We start from the raw sequence: 19,857 nt of genomic DNA on the forward strand, positions 1-19,857 counted from the left end.
TTGGTATGGGAGAAATGGATTCTGATTCATGCCAGTACTGGAAAAGGAGAGAGCTGTTCCGTTGGGACGGGCTCCATTTGAACTATGCTAGGACCAGTGTCCTGGCGAGTCGTATAACTAGGGTTGTAGATAGGACTTTAATTAATGGGGGGTAAAGGCCTCCTTGGATCTGCAAATGAGATCCGACCCGAGCCCGACCCGGCTTAAGTCCTTCCAATTTTTCCTGCGCCCAACCCGACCCGACCCGACCATCAGTTAACATACCTTCCATTTTTCACTTTGTTCTTACCTGCACAAGCTTAAAATAACTGTAACAAAACCACCTTTAAAGTCCAAAAAGTAAATTAACTTAACTGAGGTGGTAATAGAGCGTGTTCGATCCGACCCAAGCCGAGCCGGAATGCTGGACCCGGAAGTGTGACCCGAACCCGACACATGTTGTCGGATCCCTTTGGGTTCGGGTCGGGTAGCAGGCTTTTAGTTAGTGGGGGTAGGGTTCAATTGAAGGGAAGTTTAAAAAATCAAAAAGAAACGAGAGAGGAGCGGTGCAGGGTAGTGAAGAGGCGAACGGTAATCAAAGTGTGACAGGAAGTGGCAGAAAATATAAGCAGAAGAGTGCAGCAGAAATTGGAACCAGAATGAGTAATAATGGCAAAAAGTCGAAGCTTAAGGCTCTTTTTTTCTGAATGCACGCAGCATTTAAAGCAGGACAGATGAGTTGATGGCACAAATAGAAATTAATGAGTATGACTTGATAGCTATTACAGACGTGGTTGCAGGGTGACCAAGACTGGGAACTCAATATTCAAGGGTATTCAACGTTCTGGAAAAATAGGCAAAAAGGAAAAGGAGGTGGGGTAGCTTTGTTAATAAATAAAGGTATCAGTGTGGTGGTGTGTAGTGATATAGGTGCAATAGATTGTGATGTGGAAAAAGGAATAGCAAATAAGGAAATAAGGAGAAATGCCGTGAACAACAGATGCCCCTCTACATTGCTTTCATTGATCTCACCAAAGCCTTTGACCTCGTCAGCAGACGTGGTCTCTTCAGACTACTAGAAAAGATTGGATGTCCACCAAAGCTACTAAGTATCATCACCTCATTCCATGACAATATGACAGGCACAATTCAACATGGTGGCTCCTCATCAGAGCCCTTTCCTATCCTGAGTGGTGTGAAACAGGGCTGTGTTCTCGCACCCACACTTTTTGGGATTTTCTTCTCCCTGCTGCTTTCACATGCGTTCAAATCCTCTGAAGAAGGAATTTTTCTCCACACAAGATCAGGGGGCAGGTTGTTCAACCTTGCCCATCTAAGAGCGAAGTCCAAAGTACGGAAAGTCCTCATCAGAGAACTCCTCTTTGCTGACGATGCTGCTTTAACATCTCACACTGAAGAATGCCTGCAGAGTCTCATCGACAGGTTTGCGTCTGCCTGCAATGAATTTGGCCTAACCATCAGCCTCAAGAAAACGAACATCGTGGGGCAGGACGTGAGAAATGCTCCATCCATCAATATTGGCGACCACGCTCTGGAAGTGGTTCAAGAGTTCACCTACCTAGGCTCAACTATCACCAGTAACCTGTCTCCAGATGCAGAAATCAACAAGCGCATGGGTAAGGCTTCCACTGCTATGTCCAGACTGGCCAAGAGAGTGTGGGAAAATGGCGCACTGACACGGAACACAAAAGTCCGAGTGTATCAGGCCTGTGTCCTCAGTACCTTGCTCTACGGCAGCGAGGCCTGGACAACGTATGCCAGCCAAGAGCGACGTCTCAATTCATTCCATCTTCGCTGCCTTCGGAGAATACTTGGCATCAGGTGGCAGGACTATATCTCCAACACAGAAGTCCTTGAAGCGGCCAACACCCCCAGCTTATACACACTACTGAGTCAGCGGCGCTTGAGATGGCTTGGCCATGTGAGCCGCATGGAAGATGGCAGGATCCCCAAAGACACATTGTACAGCGAGCTCGCCACTGGTATCAGACCCACCGGCCGTCCATGTCTCCGCTATAAAGACGTCTGCAAACGTGACATGAAGTCCTGTGACATTGATCACAAGTCGTGGGAGTCAGTTGCCAGCATTCGCCAGAGCTGGCGGGCAGCCATAAAGACAGGGCTAAATTGTGGCGAGTCGAAGAGACTTAGTAGTTGGTAGGAAAAAAGACAGAGGCGCAAGGGGAGAGCCAACTGTGCAACAGCCCCGACAAACAAATTTCTCTGCAGCACCTGTGGAAGAGCCTGTCACTCCAGAATTGGCCTTTATAGCCACTCCAGGCGCTGCTTCACAAACCACTGACCACCTCCAGGCGCATATCCATTGTCTCTCGAGATAAGGAGGCCCAAAAGAAAGAAGAAAGATTGTGATGTGGAATCAGTTTGGGTGGAAATAAGGAATAGCAAGGGGAAGAAGTCACGGGTGGGAGTCGTCTGTAGGCCCCTGAAGAGTTGCCTCACTGTAGGACAAAGTATAAATTGGGAAATAACAGAGGCATGGAAGGAGCGTGCTACAATTGTCATGGGTGATTTTAATCTGCATATTGACTGGGCAAATCGGATTGGCAGAGGTAACGTGGAAGACGTTTGTAGAGTGCATCAGGGATTGTTACTTAGAGCAACACATTGCAGAACCTACCAAGGAACAGGCTATTTTAGATCGAGTAATGTGTAATGTCTTGTAAAAATGGCCTCTGCATGAGGAGATTCAGAAGAGCTACCCAGCAGAATTTGCACAAAGAGATCAAGACAAATACAGATATAGATATCAATATCCAAAGGGAGAGAGTTTTGAACCCCAAAAAAACGGCGTTGTGTTGGATCTACCGGGAGCTCCACGGGGAGGAGCAGGTGGCCCGAGTGCCCATGAGGCGGTCTTCGAGGCTCAGGGCCTCAATCCAGCCTCGGTCGCCATTCTGCCGTCACAGCTGGGAGCCGGGAAAGAAGCTCCACCGTGAGCTGGATGGCGACCACGAGCGCCTTGTCAGCCTGGAGGATGGTGACATCGAGGAGGCTGTGCAGGCTGTGGGCTGGCCCGCTTGCCAGGGTCGCGAACCCCGCCGGATGCCTCCCCCCTCACCCCCCCCCCACCCTCGCGCCCCCTTTTCCCCCTCCCCCCCCTCGCGCCCCCCCCCCCTCGTGTACCCCCTTTCCCCCTTTCCCGCACCCCCTCCTCCTAGCACCTTCTCCCCCCATGAAATCGCACAGTTTACTTGTTAGGGACCCTGCTCAGGAATAGGAGCTAACTACCCCACTGCCTTGTGGGCGTCTCGGGAGGGACCAAGGCTAAGGGAGTAAACCCTAACAGAAAATCTGGAGCGGAACCCCTAAGGCGTGTCACCTTTGGCATGTTTTTGGCAGTTCCTGCAGCCATACTGGTGCCAAACGTTGTTCTCTGCACTCCTTTGGACTCCACTAGGAAGGCCAAGAGGGGGGGTTTTGAAGCTTGGGCAACTTACAACCTCCATGCATCCGCTCAGGCATGCGCCATGGAGAGGTCACTCCATAGTCGCCTCACAGCAACCAAAACAACACAGAAGGCAGCAGTTACGGGTTATAAGTCCAGCTCAATTGGCGTAGAGATTGGGCGCCACGGGTTGCCTTTGTTGGTGGGAGAGGTCATCACATCTCCCTGGACAGCTACCGCCCGCCTCAAACCGGGCAGCCCCCGGTCAGAAAGGTTCTGTCCCGCCACAGTCCACCTGCTTCAATGGGTGCTTGGAGCTCAGGATCATTGCCCGACAAGTGGACTGTAACACCGCACCAAACAGCACGACAAAAAAAGGAAAGAAGGGACCAGCCCTTCGTGTTGCAAGCTGGAACATTAGTGTCCTGGCCTGTCGGAAGACCTTACACAAATCAACAACTTTCAGAAGATCGCCATCATTAACAATGAAGTCAGTAGACTCAATGTGGACATTACAGCACTTCAGGGGACATGCCTCCCTGCGAGCGGATCTCTAAGAGAGCAAGACTACACCTTCCACTGGCAGGGTAGGGATCCTGAAGAACCAAGACAGCATGGAGTGGGCTTCGCCATCAGAAACTCTTTGCTCAGCATGTTAGAGCCACCTTCAAATGGCTCTGAATGCATACAGTCCATCCGACTGCTCACCGCCTCTGGTCCAGTACACACCTACTCAGCATCTGTGCTCCAACACTCTTCTCCCCACCTGAAGTTAAAGACCAGTTCTATGAGGAATTCCATAATATCATTAGTAGCATTCCTAATCCTGAACATTTGTTCCTGCTGGGGGACTTTAACGCCAGGGATGGGGCCAACCATGACTCATGGCCCTCCTGCCTTGGGCGCTATGGCATTGGAAGGATGAATGAGAATGGACAGAGACTGCTTGAGTTGTGTACCTATCACAACCTCTGCATCACCAACTCGTTCTTTCATACTAAACCCTGTCACCAGGTTTCATGGAGGCACCCAAGATCACGTCGTTGGCACCAGCTGGACCTCATCGTCACGAGGTAAGCCTCTATAAACAGTATCCAAATCACACGCAGCTTCCACAGTGCGGACTGCAACGCCGACCACTCCCTGGTGTGCAGCAAAGTTAGACTCAAACCAAAGAAGCTACATCACTCCAAGCAGAAGGGCCGTCCGTGCATCAACACTGACCGAATTTCTTATCCACAGCTGTTAAATAAGTTTCTAAATTCACTTGAAAAAGCCCTTCAAAACACTCCTGCAGGGAATGCAGAGACGAAGTGGGCCCACATCAGAGAGGCCATCTATGACTCAGCAATTACCATGAATGCAGACTGGTTTCAATCTCACTTTGAAGAGCTGGAACCTGTCATAGCCACTAAGCGCACTGCACTATTGAACTACAAGAAAGCCCCCAGCGAGTTAACATCCGTAGCACTTAAAGCAGCCAGAAGCACTGCACAAAGAACAGCCAGGCGCTGTGCAAATGACTACTGGCAACACCTATGCACTCGTATTCAGCTGGCCTCCGACACCAGAAACATCAGAGGAATGTATGATGGCATTAAGAGCGATTTTGGGTCAGCCATCAAGAAGATCGCCCCCCCCTCAAATCTAAATTAGGGGACACGATCACTGACCAATGCAAGCAAATGGACTGCTGGGTGGTGCACTACCTAGAACTGTACTCCAGGGAAAATGTTGTCACTGAGACCACCCTCAATGCAGCCCAGTCTCTGCCAGTCATGGATGAGCTGGACGAACAGCCAACAAAATCAGAACTCAGTGATGCCATTGATTTTCTAGCCAGTGGAAAAGCCCCTGGAAAGGATGGCATTACCCCTGAAATAATCAAGAGTGCCAAGCCTGCTATAGCATTCCATGAACTGCTTTGCCTGTACTGGGATGAGGGAGCAGTACCACAGGACATGCGCGATGCCAATATCATCACCCTCTGTAAGAACAAGGGTGATCGCGGTGACTGCAACAACTACTGGAGAATCTTTCTGCTCAGCATAGTGGGGAAAGTCTTCGCTCGAGTCTCTTTAAACAGGCTCCAGTAGCTGGCTGAGCGTGTCTACCCTGAGGCACAGGGTGGCTTTCGAGCAGAGAGATCCACCATTGACATGCTGTTCTCCCTTTGCCAGCTACAGGAGAAATGCTGCGAACAACAGATGCCTCTCTTCGTTGCTTTCATAGATCTCACCAAAGCCTTTGACCTCGTCAGCAGACGACTAGCAAAGACCTGATGTCCTCCAAAGCTACTAAGTATCATCACCTCATTCCATGACAATATGAAAGGCACAATTCAGCATAGCCGTGCCTCATCAGATCCCCGTCCTTTCCTGAGTGGCGTGAAGCAGGGCTGTGTTCTCACACCTACACTGTGTGGGATCTTGCTGCTTTCACATGCATTCAAGTCTTCAGAAGAAGGAATTTTCCTCCACACAAGATCAGATGGCAGGTTGTTCAACCTTGCCCATCTTAGAGCGAAGACCAAAGTACGGAAGTTCCTCATCAGGGAACTCCTCTTTGCTGACGATGCTGCTTTAACATCCCACACAGAAGAGTGTCTGCAGAGACTCATCGACAGGATTGCGGCTGCCTGCAACGAATTTGGCCTAACCATCAGCCTCAAGAAAACGAACATCATGGGACAGGACGTCAGTAATGCTCCATCCATCAATATCGGCAACCACGCTCTGGAAGTGGTTCAAGAGTTCACCTACCTAGACTCAACTATCACCAGTAACCTGTCTCTCGATGCAGAAATCAAAAAGCGCATGGGAAAGGCATCCGCTGCTAAGATGACTGGCCAAGAGAGTGTGGGAAAATGGCGCACTGACACTGAACACAAAAGTCTGAGTGTTTCAAGCCTGTGTCCTCAGTACCTTGCTCTATGGCAGCGAGGCCTGGACAACGTATGTCAGTCAAGAGTGACGTCTCAACTCATTCCATCTTTGCTGCCTTCAGAGAATCTTTGGCATCAGGTGGCAGGACCGTATCTCCAACGCAGAAATCCTCGAGGCGGCCAACATCCCCAGCTTATACACCCTACTGAGCCAGCGGGGCTTGAGATGGCTTGGCCATGTGAGCCGCATGGAAGATGGCAGGATCCCCAAGGACGCATTGTACAGCGAGCTCGTCACTGGTATCAGACCCACCGGCCGTCCATGTCTCCACTTCAAAGACGTCTGCAAACGTGACATGAAGTCCTGTGACATTGAACACAAGTCGTGGGAGTCAGTTGCCAGTGATCGCCAGAGCTGGCGGACAGCCATAAAGGCGGGGCTGAAGAGTCAAAGAGACTTCGCAATTGGCAGGAAAAAAGACAGAAGTGCAAGGAGAGAGCCAACTGTGTAACAGCATTTAAAACCAATTTTATCTGCAGCGTCTGTAGAGGAGTCTGTAACTCTAGAATTGGCCTTTATAGCCACTCCAGACTCTGCTTCACAAACCACTGACCACCTCTAGGCACTTACCCATTGTCTCTCGAGACATGGAGGCCAAAGAGAAAAAAGAATGTGTAATGAGGTAGGATTAATCAAGAGATCTCTTAGTTAAGGATCCTCTCGGGAGTAGCGATCACAACATGGTAGAATTTCAAATTCAGTTTCAGGGTGAGTAACTCGGGTCTTCAACTCGGTCTGCAACTTAAACAAGGGCAATTACAGAGGTATGAAGAAAGAGTTGTCTAAATCGGACTGGGAAAATAGACTAAGGGGAAGGTCAGTGGATGAGCAGTGGCAGAGAGTTAAGCAGATATTGCATAACGCTCAGCAAAAATTTATCCCGGTCAAAAAGAAGCACTCGATGAGAAGGATGAACCATCCGTGGTTAACAAAGCGGTCAAGGAGAATATCCGATCCAAAACTAAGACACACAAAACGGCGAAAACTAGTGATAGGCCAGAGGATTGGGAATTTTTTAGGAACCAGCAGCGGATGACTAAAAAGTTAATAAAGAGGGAGAAAATTGATTATGAAAGTAGATTGGTAAGAAATATAAAAACAAACAGCAAGAGCTTACACGGGTATATAAAAAGAGAGTAACTAAAGTGAGCGTGGGACCCTTGGAGGATGTGTCTGGAGAATTGATAACGGGGAACAGGGAAATGGCAGATAATTTAAACCAACATTTTGCATCAGTCTTCACGATGGAGGACACTATAAACATCCCACAGATATTAGATAAGCAAGTAGCTAATGGGAGGAAAGATCTTGTGACAGTCTCTATCATGAGGGACAAAGTATTTGGCAAACTAACGGGACTAAAGGCAGACAAGTCGCCAGGACCTGATGGCCATATCCAAGGGTTTTAAAGGAAGTGATGCAGAGATAGTGGAGGCATTGGTCTAAATATTCCAGAACACTCTGGATTCCGGGAGGGCTTGGAAAGCCGCTAACGTGACGCCCCTGTTCAAGAAAGGAGGGAGATAAAAAGCAGGAAACTATAAGCCAGCCAGCCTCACATCGGTCGTTGGGAAAATGTTAGAGTCCATTATTCAGGAAGAAATAGCAAGACAGTTGGAAAAGCTTAACGCAATCAAACAGAGTCAACATGGTTTTGTGGCTGTGGGGATGGTGGGAAGGGGTTTAGGGGTCAAAGAGAACAAAGTTCGGGGGGGAAAGGTCGTCAGTGGGAACTCACTTTTTTGGCGGGAATAGGGCATAAAACCAGTTATTTATGCATTCAGATCGATGGGAGAGGGGATTTGAAGTTTTAATAAAATTTTGTTTTAATTGAATTGAAACTATCACTTTAAAAATTTAAATGTCACTGAAAGGCTTCAAGCCCTTTAGAAAATGGTGCCTGCGCAGTGGCACCGGACGCCTTTGCTGGGGATGCGGTGGCTGCCCCCTCTATGTCATCGGGGGCAGCCGCTCCAGCTCCTCCATTTCAATGAGTCCCTGCACGTAATATCGTGGGGGCTCTGTGGCGGCACTTCTGGGTCGGAAGGCTGCAGATGTGCGCTGGTAAAATTCAGACATATATGTAATATTGCACAGTGAAATTTTTTCTGATTATGCGCATTAAAAAAATCACGAAAATAAAGCAGTGTTCTTCACAGTATCGTTTTTTCATTTACAGGGGAACTGCAAATAGAGAGTGAACCAAAAGAAGACCACTATCATTTCCTGGTGTTCACAGATGTTTTTGGAACAAGGACCTATGGTGTGGTAGTGCAGTTCTATAGACATATTCAGGTATATAAAGTATGCAGCAATAACTTATAATTTGAAAACTGCTGTATGTAGGTTCTCACCTGTTGGTTTCCACATGAAATGTGTGCCTTCTGGAATCTGTCTTAATTAAGACTGTTGCGAAATAGAAGTGCTGAGTTTCTGCCAGTGCCTTTCTCAAACTTCTGTGCAAAGTGTTATAATTTTTTTTGGTCTGCTCAATTGATACTGGATGCTAACCATGATGGGAATTGATGGGAGTGGTGGGAGAATAAATGTGTGCAATACAGTAATCATGGGAACTTGGTGACTTTTGCGGGTGGAATTGAAAATAGAGTTTTACGTAACACGATATGAAGTGTGTTAGGCTACTGGTGTACTTTGTAAATTGTGAATTGTAGTTTTTGGCTGGGTTAAATCATACCATCATACTCTTTTATAAGCACAGAAGGAGGCCATTTGACTTATTGGACCTGTGCAAATGCTCTGAAAAAGCTACTAATTAGTTGCAGTTCCCTGCTCTTTTCCCATACCTTTTTAGAATTTTTATTTTTCAAATATTTGTTCATTCTTATATATTCTGCTTCGACCACTGTTTCTGGTATGGTATTCCATATCCTAACAACCTTAAGTCTAAAAAAAATCTGAACTTCTGTTTCATAAAAGCAAAATACTGCAGATGCTGGAAATCTGAAATAAAAACAGAAAGTGCTGGAAATACTCAACAGGTCAGGAAGCATCTGTGGAGAGAGAAGCAGAGTTAACATTTCAGGCCAGTGATCTTTCATCAGAACTGGCAAAGGTTAGAAAAGAATTAAGTTTTAAGCAAGTGAAGGGCTTGGGGTTGGTGGGGAAGAAGACAAAAGGGAAGGTGTGTGATAAGGCAGAGGGCAGGAGAGAACAAAGCTGTTCTGGGACAACGGCAAAGAGTGCGTTCATGCTTGTGGTGAAAGACAAAGCATTGGTCCAGAGGGAGTGTTAATAATGGAATAATGAGCAGCTCTGTCTACATAAAAAACAGGCACGTGGTTAACAAATAAAATAAAATATAAAAAGAGGCCAGTCATGCTCCGCCGTTATTGAACTCAATGTTCAGTCTGCAAGGCTGTAGAGTGCCTAATCGAAAGATCAGGTGCTGCTCCTCGAGCTTGCGTTGATGTTCACTGGAACACTGAAGCAGGCCAAAGACAGAAATGTTGGCATGAGAGTAGGGGCTGGGTGTTGAAGTGGCAAGTGAACGGAAGCTCGGGGTCATGCTTTCAGACTGAGCGGAAGTGTTCCGCAAAGCGGTCACCCAATCTGCGTTTGGTCTCCCTAATATCGAGGTGACCGCATTGTGAGCAGTGAATACTGTATACTAAATTGAAGGAAGTACAAGTAAATAGCTGCTTCACCTGGAAGGAGTGTATGGGGCCTTGGATGTTGAGGAGAGAGGAGGTAAAAGGGAAGGTATTACACCTCCTTTGATTACATGGGAAGGTGCTGTGGTTGATGGAGGAGTGGACCAGGGTGTCACAGACCTGAAAAGTTAACTCTGCTTCTCTCTCCACAGATGCTGCCTGACCTACTGAGTATTTCCAGCACTTTCTGTTTTTATTTATGAACTTGTCTTTGTTCTTTGCTAATCTTAAATTTATGCCCTGTAATTATTGAGTTACTGACTGGAAAGAATAGTTTTTCCTGATTTTTTTCTTACCAAAATCACTCATTATTTTGAACATCCTTAGCTGACTTTCTGATTTTTTTTTTTTTTGCACATCTCTTGTCTACTACTTAACCACCCTCTTTTTTTAAATTGAAGAACTTCTAATCTCTCTCTTTTGATCGTCTGAAATTTATACTCTCTAGTTATCAGCTTCGTGATCACTGTGAAGAGTTTTTCCCCAATAAAACATCATAATTTTGAACATTGCTTACAGATATCCTCAACTATTCTAATTGTATTTTGGCTTCCCCTTTCTATTTTCTAAAGTCTGCTTGGAACCTCTTGTTTGATATCTTCATAGGTACATGGATGATAGTAGAATGAAGGGTAGGTAGTTAGTTTGATATTAGAGTAGGTTAAATGTTCGGCACGACATCGTGGGCCGAAGGGCCTGTACTGTGCTGTACTGTTCTATGTTCTATAAATGATCTGGCTTAGCAGTTACAAGAAGTGGCTAATTATGGTTCAAAGCTGAACAGGATTATTGTCAGGATTTGAATATATTTGGAATTGGGCAGACAGGTCGATGAATTTCAATGTTGAAAAATGCAAAGTACTTCAGGTGGGGACAAAACAAAATCTATCTAGGGCTATTACTTAAATTGAAAGAAAATGATGTGTATTGAAAATAAAAGATCTGGGAGTCTCTATTGACAAATTGAAGTTGTTACAATAATGCCTGGTGGCAGTGAGTAAAGCAAATCAAAAGGGATATATTAAAAAGTCCCTTTTGAACCGAAAATACTAAGGTCATTCTGCCAATTTGTAAACATTCGCACCAGCGACACTTAAAATTACATTTCTAATATTGAAAGAATACAGATGAGGGCAACCTGAATTATTCAAGGATGGAGAGATTAGGTTATGAAAAGCAATTACATAAATTGGCCGCTTTCTTACTGGGAAAGAGAAGGTTGAGAGATTTCTAAAGTACCTAGATAATTTAGATCATGGCAAACTACTTCACCTTGTTAGAACACTAGAACCGAACGACATTGCCTCCTTTTGAAAAGTGGGGCATATTCAAACCTAATCTGTGGAAGTATTATTTCGATGAACGAGTGTTTACTTCTGTGGAATAGGCTTCCCAGTGGAAACAAATAGTTTTGAAATCTCTAAATGATATAACATTCCTATTTTCACACATCCTCCTTATCTTAAAGTATTCTCCCCCCTCTTGCATTTTAAATTGGCAGCCTTTAGCAAGTTATTAGTTTTTCTATTTTAAACTACTAGCCATATTTATTCTATTTACTTTCTACGTGTCTCTAACCTATAGATCTGTGCCCCTTCCTTTTCAATCTGTTCTATCCTACTCTCCCTCTATCTTACCATATCATATTCTGCTCCATTTACTGAAGTAAGCCATTTTTTGATTCCCCACTGTATAAGTGAATTAATATGATTTTTTTTCTTCTCCTTGTGTATCCTTGGTACCAGACTCCTAATGGAGGCTGGATCCAGTATTTCTCCTAGAGATCGTGAATTCCTTCTTATTTATTGGTTATCCTCTAATCCTATTGGCAATGTATGTATTCTAGTTATAGTCCCTACCTGCTCCATTTTAATGCCCCCAATCATCTATTTTTAAATTATTTTTCACTGGATGCATCTATGTTCTTTGCTAATCTTCAGGTTCTTGCATTGTTGATGTGCAACCCACCTTTACTTCAGCAATAAACAGCTGTATTTATGCAGCACCTTCAATGTAGTAAAATGTCCCAAGACGCTGCAGGCAGTGTTATCAAACAAAATTTGACAACGAGCCACATAGTGGGGCTGATGACTCAAAAGCTTGGTTCAAGAGGTCGGTTTTAAGAACTGTCTTAAAGGAGGAAAGAGAGGTTTAGGGAGGGAATTCCAGAACTTGGGCCTTGGCAGCTGAAGACATGGCCACCAGTAATGGGGCAATTCAAACCAGGGATGCTCAAAGGGTAGAATTTAAAGGAGTGCAAACACCTTGATGGTTTTAGGGCAGGAGGAGGTTATTAAAGTATTTGCCTAATCTGAAAACAATTCCAGTTCATTCTGAAAATGGCATTAGTGTTTTTGTAGTTGGCCAGCATTTCTGCTTTGGGCACAATTTGGTAAATTGTGCCAAAATATGCTTGAAATTGTGCAGTTTAAGTTACTACTAAAATTAATTTTTCATAATCACCAATGTAAAATCTTCATTGAACCAGGCAGCATAATAAAATGTAGTGTTTTTTTCTGTTAAGTATTCCTTGACGTATTTAAGAGTGTTAGAATGGTGCAGTTTTGTTGATACAGATGAAAATGGGTTTATCACCAAAAATAAGCATTTCCAATGAGTGTCCAGTCCTCCACCTGTGAGTAACCTGATCTAAAATCACTTAACATGACTTTCGGAAAACGATACCAAACTATTTACTAGTTTCACTGGTGTATATTAATCAGTTTATTAGTAAATTAGATATATTATGATAAGAAAATACTTAGAAGATGTGCCTACTAGTGCCTGTTCACCTAAGAAAATGAGTGCAATGAGCACAATTTGAAGAGCTTTCCCGAACCAGCGCAATGAGATGAATCTCTCAACAACCTGCGTGTATGGCCAGTTTTCTAGGCGGAGTCTGATTTGGGTGAATTGAAGCTTAAACTAACATTAAAAAATCATGGAGTTTGGGGTGTAACTTGCATCTAAGATTCCCTGACCTTTTGTGCAGCTTTGGCCGATTTCACCCAGATTGTGCTGATATTACCCCATATTCTGTTTGTAAACCTACCTACTTTACCAAACACCAAAAGTATGATTGAAAACTTGATATGCCCTATTACGTTTCAAGGTGGTTCTCACATATGTGTCCTTGATTGTTCATGATTTGGCCCTATATTATTTCTGATATCATCACTGATTTCATTTCTGTACTTTTCAGTAGTTCTGTTCTTAGTGTGCACTGTTGTAGCTTAAGGGAGGCAACTCACTGGGCTGGATTTTACAGACTCCCCAATGTTGGGTTTCGTGGTGGGGGCACTGGAAAATGCCTCCGGGAGAGGGCTGCCGCGCATCCCGTGCCGGGAGAGCCCAGCCCGATATTACTGGTGGTCGCAAGGCCTCGTGGCGCATTCTGTTCCCGCCTGGGGGGGGTGGAGGGGAGGGTTGGTGGGGGAATGGCAAATAATTTAATTGTTATTGGGGGAGTGGGGCAAAAGAGATGTGTTTGTTTATTTTAATTCTGTTTTCCTTTAAATATTTAAATTTCCCGGTAGGGCTGTCAGCCCTTTAGAAATGTGTCAAAGCCTGCACAGAGGCAGATGATGCCATTGCCGGGGACGGACAGCCTGCTCCCTCCACGTGATCGGAGGGACTGGCCTGCTGCAGCTATGTAAATGAGCCACCGCATGGAATTTTGAGGCGGCTCCACAACATGTGCAGACCGCCATTTTTTTTACATAAAATTCAGCCCACTATTTTCGCATTATCTTTGACAAACACAGCTGTCCAGTTTTATTAGCAATAAATGCTTTACAGCTGCCCTCTTAATATGCCTCACTTACCGCTTCCTTGCCTTCTCTCACTTCTTTGCTGGCATTCTGCCAGTCTGATGCTAACTTTCTAGTTTGTACTTTGTTTAGGTAGGAATCTGCTATGTTTGTTACAGAAACATCGTGAGTCAACTTCTCTTCTTTCCTCTCTCTTGAAGTGTCTTTTAACATTGACCAACCCATATCCCTGTTTTCTTTCTATCTTTCAGCTTAGGCTTTTCTTTTTCACTGACTAATGCCTCAACTATTGAATCCAGGGTTACCCAATTTGTTGCATTTGGAGGAATTATCAGTATGTCCTCTGGGTATGGTGGATATTTTTCCTTCCCTTTATTTAAATAAAATTTACTTCACTGGCGAGTGGATAAGTAGATTATGCAGTTTGCAAGTTCAGCTATAGGATAATTCTGCATAGCTTAATTTTATTACAAAATATAAATTTTCAATAAATGTTGCTTTTTAAGTTGAGTAATGTGTTTTTATCCACAGGAAGGAAATAGTTTCCAGCATGGACAAGCACATTGGAATGTAGCTGTGCACAACCCTAGGATGTCTATGCTCTATGCTCCATTCAGTGTTTGTCTGATATCTAAATTTCCTTATTATACAGCCTTGAAGGACTGTCTCTCCTGGTAAGTGTTAGCATATGGTTGTGATTTTTGCTTGTTTGAACCGAACTCATAGCCTGTGCATTTTAACTGTTGGTAATTTACTTTGTGCTGTGAGATGACAGTTGCTTCCCCTGCATGCATGCAAGACAGCTGGAGCTTGACTGAACAAGGACATTATCTGGCTTCAACAGGCTATTCAAGACCTTCTCTGGGATTGGCACCTCAACTTTGTCTTCTGAACTTTTTTTGTTTAAAAGAAATACTTCAATTTTGTTTTCCTTTGCTCCAACAAGCTCATTATCTGTTTGCTGACTGACTTGCTTGTAACTGATCTTGGGTGATACTAGATCTCCTTTGTAATTATTTGCGGGCCTAGTCAGTACCAGGGACACCAAAACAGAAGAGAAGAAAATGGTTCTGTCGTGTGAAGTACTGTCTGGCCCGAAGGTAGAAAATGTAATGAAATTTGAGGCTGCGATCTAGATCTCAGCATATATGGGCTGAATTTTGTGGCGCCAGGCCGAAAAAGCGAGGGTAACCCTGCCTTTGCCCTTTAGAGACCCCACCCCTCCTGCGGCACGGGCAATTAACTGCCCGACACCAGCATCTCCGTCCTTAGAGGACAGGGACCCTGCCTCCCAGAGCTGCTGGCCTATCAAAGAACAGTACAGCACAGGAACAGGCTATTCAGCCCTCCAAGCCTGCGCCGATCTTTATGCCTGCCTAAACTAAAACCTTCTGCACTTCCGGGGACCGTATTCCTCTATTCCCATCCTATTCATGTATTTGTCAAGATGCCTCTTAAACGTCGCTATCGTACCTGCTTCCACCACCTCACCCACTAGCAAGTTCCAGGCACTCACCACCCTCTGTGTAAAGAACTTGCCTCGCACATCCCCTCTAAACTTTGCCCCCTCTCACCTTAAACCTATGTCCCCTAGTAACTGACTCGTCCACCCTGGGGAAAAAGCTTCTGACTGTCCACTCTGTCCATGCTGCTCACAACTTTGTAAACCTCTATCATGTCGCCCCTCCATCTCCGTCGTTCCAGTGAAAACAATCCGAGTTTATCCAACCTCTCCTCATAGCTAATGCTCTCCAGACCAGGCAACATCCTAGTAAACCTCTTCTGTACCCTCTCCAAAGCCTCCACGTCCTTCTGGTAGTGTGGCGACCAGAATTGCACGCAATATTCTAAGTGTGGCCTAACTAAAGTTCTGTACAGCTGCAGCATGACTTGCCAATTCTTATACTGTATGCCCCGACCGATGAAGGCAAGCATGCCTTATGCCTTCTTGACTACCTTATCCACCTGCGTTGCCACTTTCAGTGACCTGTGGACCTGTACGCCCAGATCTCTCTGCCTGTCAATACTCCTAAGGGTTCTGCCATTTATTGTATACTTCCCACCTGCATTAGACCTTCCAAAATGCATTACCTCACATTTGTCCAGATTAAACTCCATCTGCCATTTCTCCACCCAAGTCTCCAAACGATCTATATCCTGCTGTATCCTCAGACAATCCTCATCACTATCCGCAACTCCACCAACCTTTGTGTCGTCCACAAACTTACTTATCAGACCAACTACATTTTCCTCCAAATCATTTATATATACTACAAAGAGCAAAGGTCCCAGCACTGATCCCTGCGGAACACCACTAGTCACATCCCTCCATTCAGAAAAGCACCCTTCCACTGCTATCCTCTGTCTTCTGTGACTGAGCCAGTTCTGTATCCATCTTGCCAGCTCACCTCTGATCCCGTGTGACTTCACCTTTTGTACCAGTCTGCCATGAGGGACCTTGTCAAAGGCTTTACTGAAGTCCATATAGATAATATCCACTGCCCTTCCTTCATCAATCATCTTTGTCACTTCCTCAAAAAACTCAAATTAGTGAGACACGACCTCCCCTTCACAAAACCATGCTGCCTCTTGCTAATATGTTCGTTTGTTTCCAAATGGGAGTAAATCCTGTCCCGAAGAATCCTCTCTAATAATTTCCCTACCACTGACGTAAGGCTCACCGGCCTATAATTTCCTGGATTATCCTTGCTACCCTTCTTAAACAAAGGAACAACATTGGCTATTCTCCAGTCCTCTGGGACCTCACCTGTAGCCAATGAGGATACAAAGATTCCTGTCAAGGCCCCAGCAATTTCTTCCCTTGCCTCCCTCAGTATTCTGGGGTAGATCCCATCAGGCCCTGGGGACTTATCTACCTTAATGCTTTGCAAGACACCCAACACCTCCTCCTTTTTGATAATTAGATGACTGAGACTATCTACACTCCCTTGCCTAGGCTCATCATCCACCAAGTCCTTCTGTTTGGTGAATACAGATGCAAAGTACTCATTTAGTACCTCGCCCATTTCCTCTGGCTCCACACATAGATTCCCTTCTCTGTCCCTGAGTGGGCCAACCCTTTCCCTAGTTACCCTCCTGCTCTTTATATACGTATAAAAAGCCTTGAGATTTTCCTTTTTCCTGTTTGCCAATGACTTTTCATGACCCCTATTAGCCCTCCTGACTCCTTGCTTAAATTCATTCCTACTGTGTTTATATTCCTCAAGGGATTCGTCTGTTCGTAGCTTTCCAGCCCTTACGAATGCTTCCTTTTTCTTTTTGACTAGGCTCACAATATCCCGCATTATCCATGGTTCCCGAAACTTGCCAAACTTATCCTTCTTCCTCACAGGAACATGCTGGTCCTGGATTCTAATCAACTGACATTTGAAAGACTCCCACATGTCAGTTGTTGATTTACCCTCAAACTGTCGCCCCCAATCTAAATTCTTCAGTTCCTGCCCAATATTGTTATAATTAGCCTTCCCCCAATTTAGCACCTTCACCCGAGGACGACTCTTATCCTTATCCACAAGTACCTTAAAACTTATGGAATTGCGGTCACTGTTCCCGAAATGCTCCCCTACTGAAACTTCGACCACCTGGCCGGGCTCATTCCCCAATACCAGGTCCAGTACGTCCCCATACTTAGTTGGACTATCTGCATATTGTTTCAAGAAGCCCTCCTGGATGCTCCTTACAAATTCTGCCCCATCCAAGCCCCTAACACTAAGTGAGTCCCAGTCAATATAGGGGAAGTTAAAGTCACCCACCACTACAACCCTGTTACCTTTACATCTTTCCAAAATCTGTCTACATATCTGCTCCTCTACCTCCCGCTGGCTGTTGGGAGGCCTGTAGAAAACCCCCAACATCGTGACTGCATCCTTCCTGTTCCTGAGCTCCACCCATATTGTCTCGCTGCACGACCCCTCCGAGGTGTCCTCCCGCAGTACAGCTGTGATATTCTCCTTAACAAGTAATGCAACTCCCCCACCCTTTTTACATCCCTCTCTATCCCGCCTGAAGCTTCTAAATCCTGGAACATTTAGCTGCCAATCCTGTCCTTCCCTCAACCAAGTCTCTGTAATAGCAACAACATCATAGTTCCAAGTACTAATCCAGGCTCTAAGTTCATCTGCCTTACCTGTTATACGTCTCGCATTGAAACAAATGCACTTCAGACCACCAGTACTGCTGTGCTCCGCAACATCTCCCTGCCTGCTCTTCCTCTTAGTCTTACTGGCCTTATTTACTCGTTCCTCCTCATTTCTTTCACTTGCTGTCCTACTGCTATGGTTCCCACCCCCCTGCCACACTAGTTTAAACCCTCCCGAGTGATGCTAGCAAACCTCGCAGCCAGGATATTTGTGCCCCTCCAGTTTGGATGCAACCTGTCCTTGTACAGGTCCCATCTGTCCCTGAAGAGATCCCAATGGTCCAGATATCTGAAACCCTCCCTTCTACACCAGCTGTTCAGCCACGTGTTTAGCTGCACCATCAGAGGGCCGGCCGCTCAGTAGCATCGGCAGTGCCACCAGGAGCGGTGGCCATTTCAGTAGTACAAGAGGTCTGGGACTAGGCACATTGCTGGATTCCTGGGCCCCAGGTAAGTGTGGTGTGGTCATGGGGGCCAGTCTGGTAGGCCCTGGCGGGGAGATGGAGGGAGAGGGTGTTCGTTGGGGTTGGGGGTTGGTGGGTGGTCTTAGTGGAGTGGAGGCCTTTGCTGCTGGGGCGTTCCATGGGCCATAAATTGCCCATGGAGAAGGCCCACCCCCACACCCCCAAACCTGCAGGGAGGCCACCTTATTTATTTGGCAACCTCCCCATGTGGCAGAGGCACCCACTGCCGCTGCTTTAATTCCAGGCTAATAATTGGCCACTTAAGTGCTGCAATTGGGCTCTGGGCAGGAAGGCCGTCTTTGGCTTTTCCCGTCCCCAACTTCATTGCAGGGCGGCGGGCACTCCGCCTTCTTTCGCTATTTTATGGCCCCCCCCATCTCCCATTCCATCTCCTGAGGTCCATAAAGTTCAGCCGCATGTGTGCATTTCTGGTTGGCATAATATATTTTGTGTTGATAGTGTTCTTACAGTGGGGTGAGGTTAGGAATTTCAGGAATTTAACTGTGCATTACTGATGAAATATATCCGAGAATGCCTATGTATGATTTGGAAGAGAGCTTGAAGGTGATGGTGATCCCATTAACTTCATGCTTTTGTTCTTCTATGAGACTATGTCGCTGGGAAGTCGTGTCAAAATAAGTTTGGAGAGTTGCTGCAGTGCAAATGGGAGATATTGTCTACTGCACCCATAGAACCCCAGTGGTAGAGAGGGGGATATGGGTTCAGTGATGGGTGCTGTTCAAATGGATTGCTTTGTCCTGGAAAGAATTGCATTTCTTAAGTGTTCCTGTAGCTGCACCCATCCAAGTAAGTGGTGAATATTCTCTCACACTTCCTACTTGAGCATTATGGATGGTGGAGAGGCATTGAGGCATCTACACAAGACAAGAGCATGGATAAAGGAAGCAGAAAGTAGGGTTTTTTTGGGTTGGCAAGCTGTAACTAGTAGAGTGCCACAGGAATCAGTTCTGGGGCCTCAACTATTTACAATCTATATCAATGACTTGGATGAAGGGACCGAATGCATGGTAGCTAAATTTGCTGATGACACCAAGATAGGAAGCAAAGTAAGTTGTCAAGAGGAGGTAAAGAGTCTACAAAGGGATATAGATATGTTAAGTGATTGGGCAAAAACTTGGCAGATGGGAATGTGGGGAGATGAACTTGTCCACTTCGGCAGGAAGAATAGAAAAGCAGTATACTATTTTAATGGCGAGAGATTGCAGAACTCAGTGGTACAGAGGGATCTGGGTGTCCTGGTGCATGAATCGCAAAATGTTAGTATACAGGTACAGCAAGTGATTTGGAAGGCAAGGGGAATGTTGGCATTTATTGCAAGGGGAATTGATTATAAAAGTAGAAAGGTTTTACTGCAGCTGTATAGGGCCACAGTGAGATCACATCTGGAGTACTGTGTACGGTTTTGGTGTCCTTATTTGAAA

The 19,857-nt window shown here is 45.5% G+C and overlaps 1 protein-coding gene across 16 annotated transcripts in view; it reads left to right on the forward strand.

The window, feature by feature from the left end:
• Positions 1 to 19,857, forward strand: part of dennd3a (DENN/MADD domain containing 3a) — a 220,883-nt gene that overhangs the window by 54,744 nt on the left and 146,282 nt on the right. For 15 of the 16 annotated variants that reach the window (XM_068031304.1, XM_068031312.1, XM_068031317.1 and 12 more), the window contains 2 exons: positions 8,531 to 8,646; positions 14,324 to 14,466. In XM_068031304.1, the coding sequence (XP_067887405.1) occupies positions 8,531 to 8,646; positions 14,324 to 14,466 (259 nt within the window). Of the gene's footprint in view, positions 1 to 8,530; positions 8,647 to 14,323; positions 14,467 to 19,857 lie in introns of those variants that run through there. The other variant, XM_068031322.1, reaches the window with a different exon arrangement.

This window comes from Heterodontus francisci, chromosome 5, assembly GCF_036365525.1.
Source record: "Heterodontus francisci isolate sHetFra1 chromosome 5, sHetFra1.hap1, whole genome shotgun sequence".
In the NCBI taxonomy this organism is placed as follows: Eukaryota; Metazoa; Chordata; class Chondrichthyes; order Heterodontiformes; family Heterodontidae; genus Heterodontus; species Heterodontus francisci.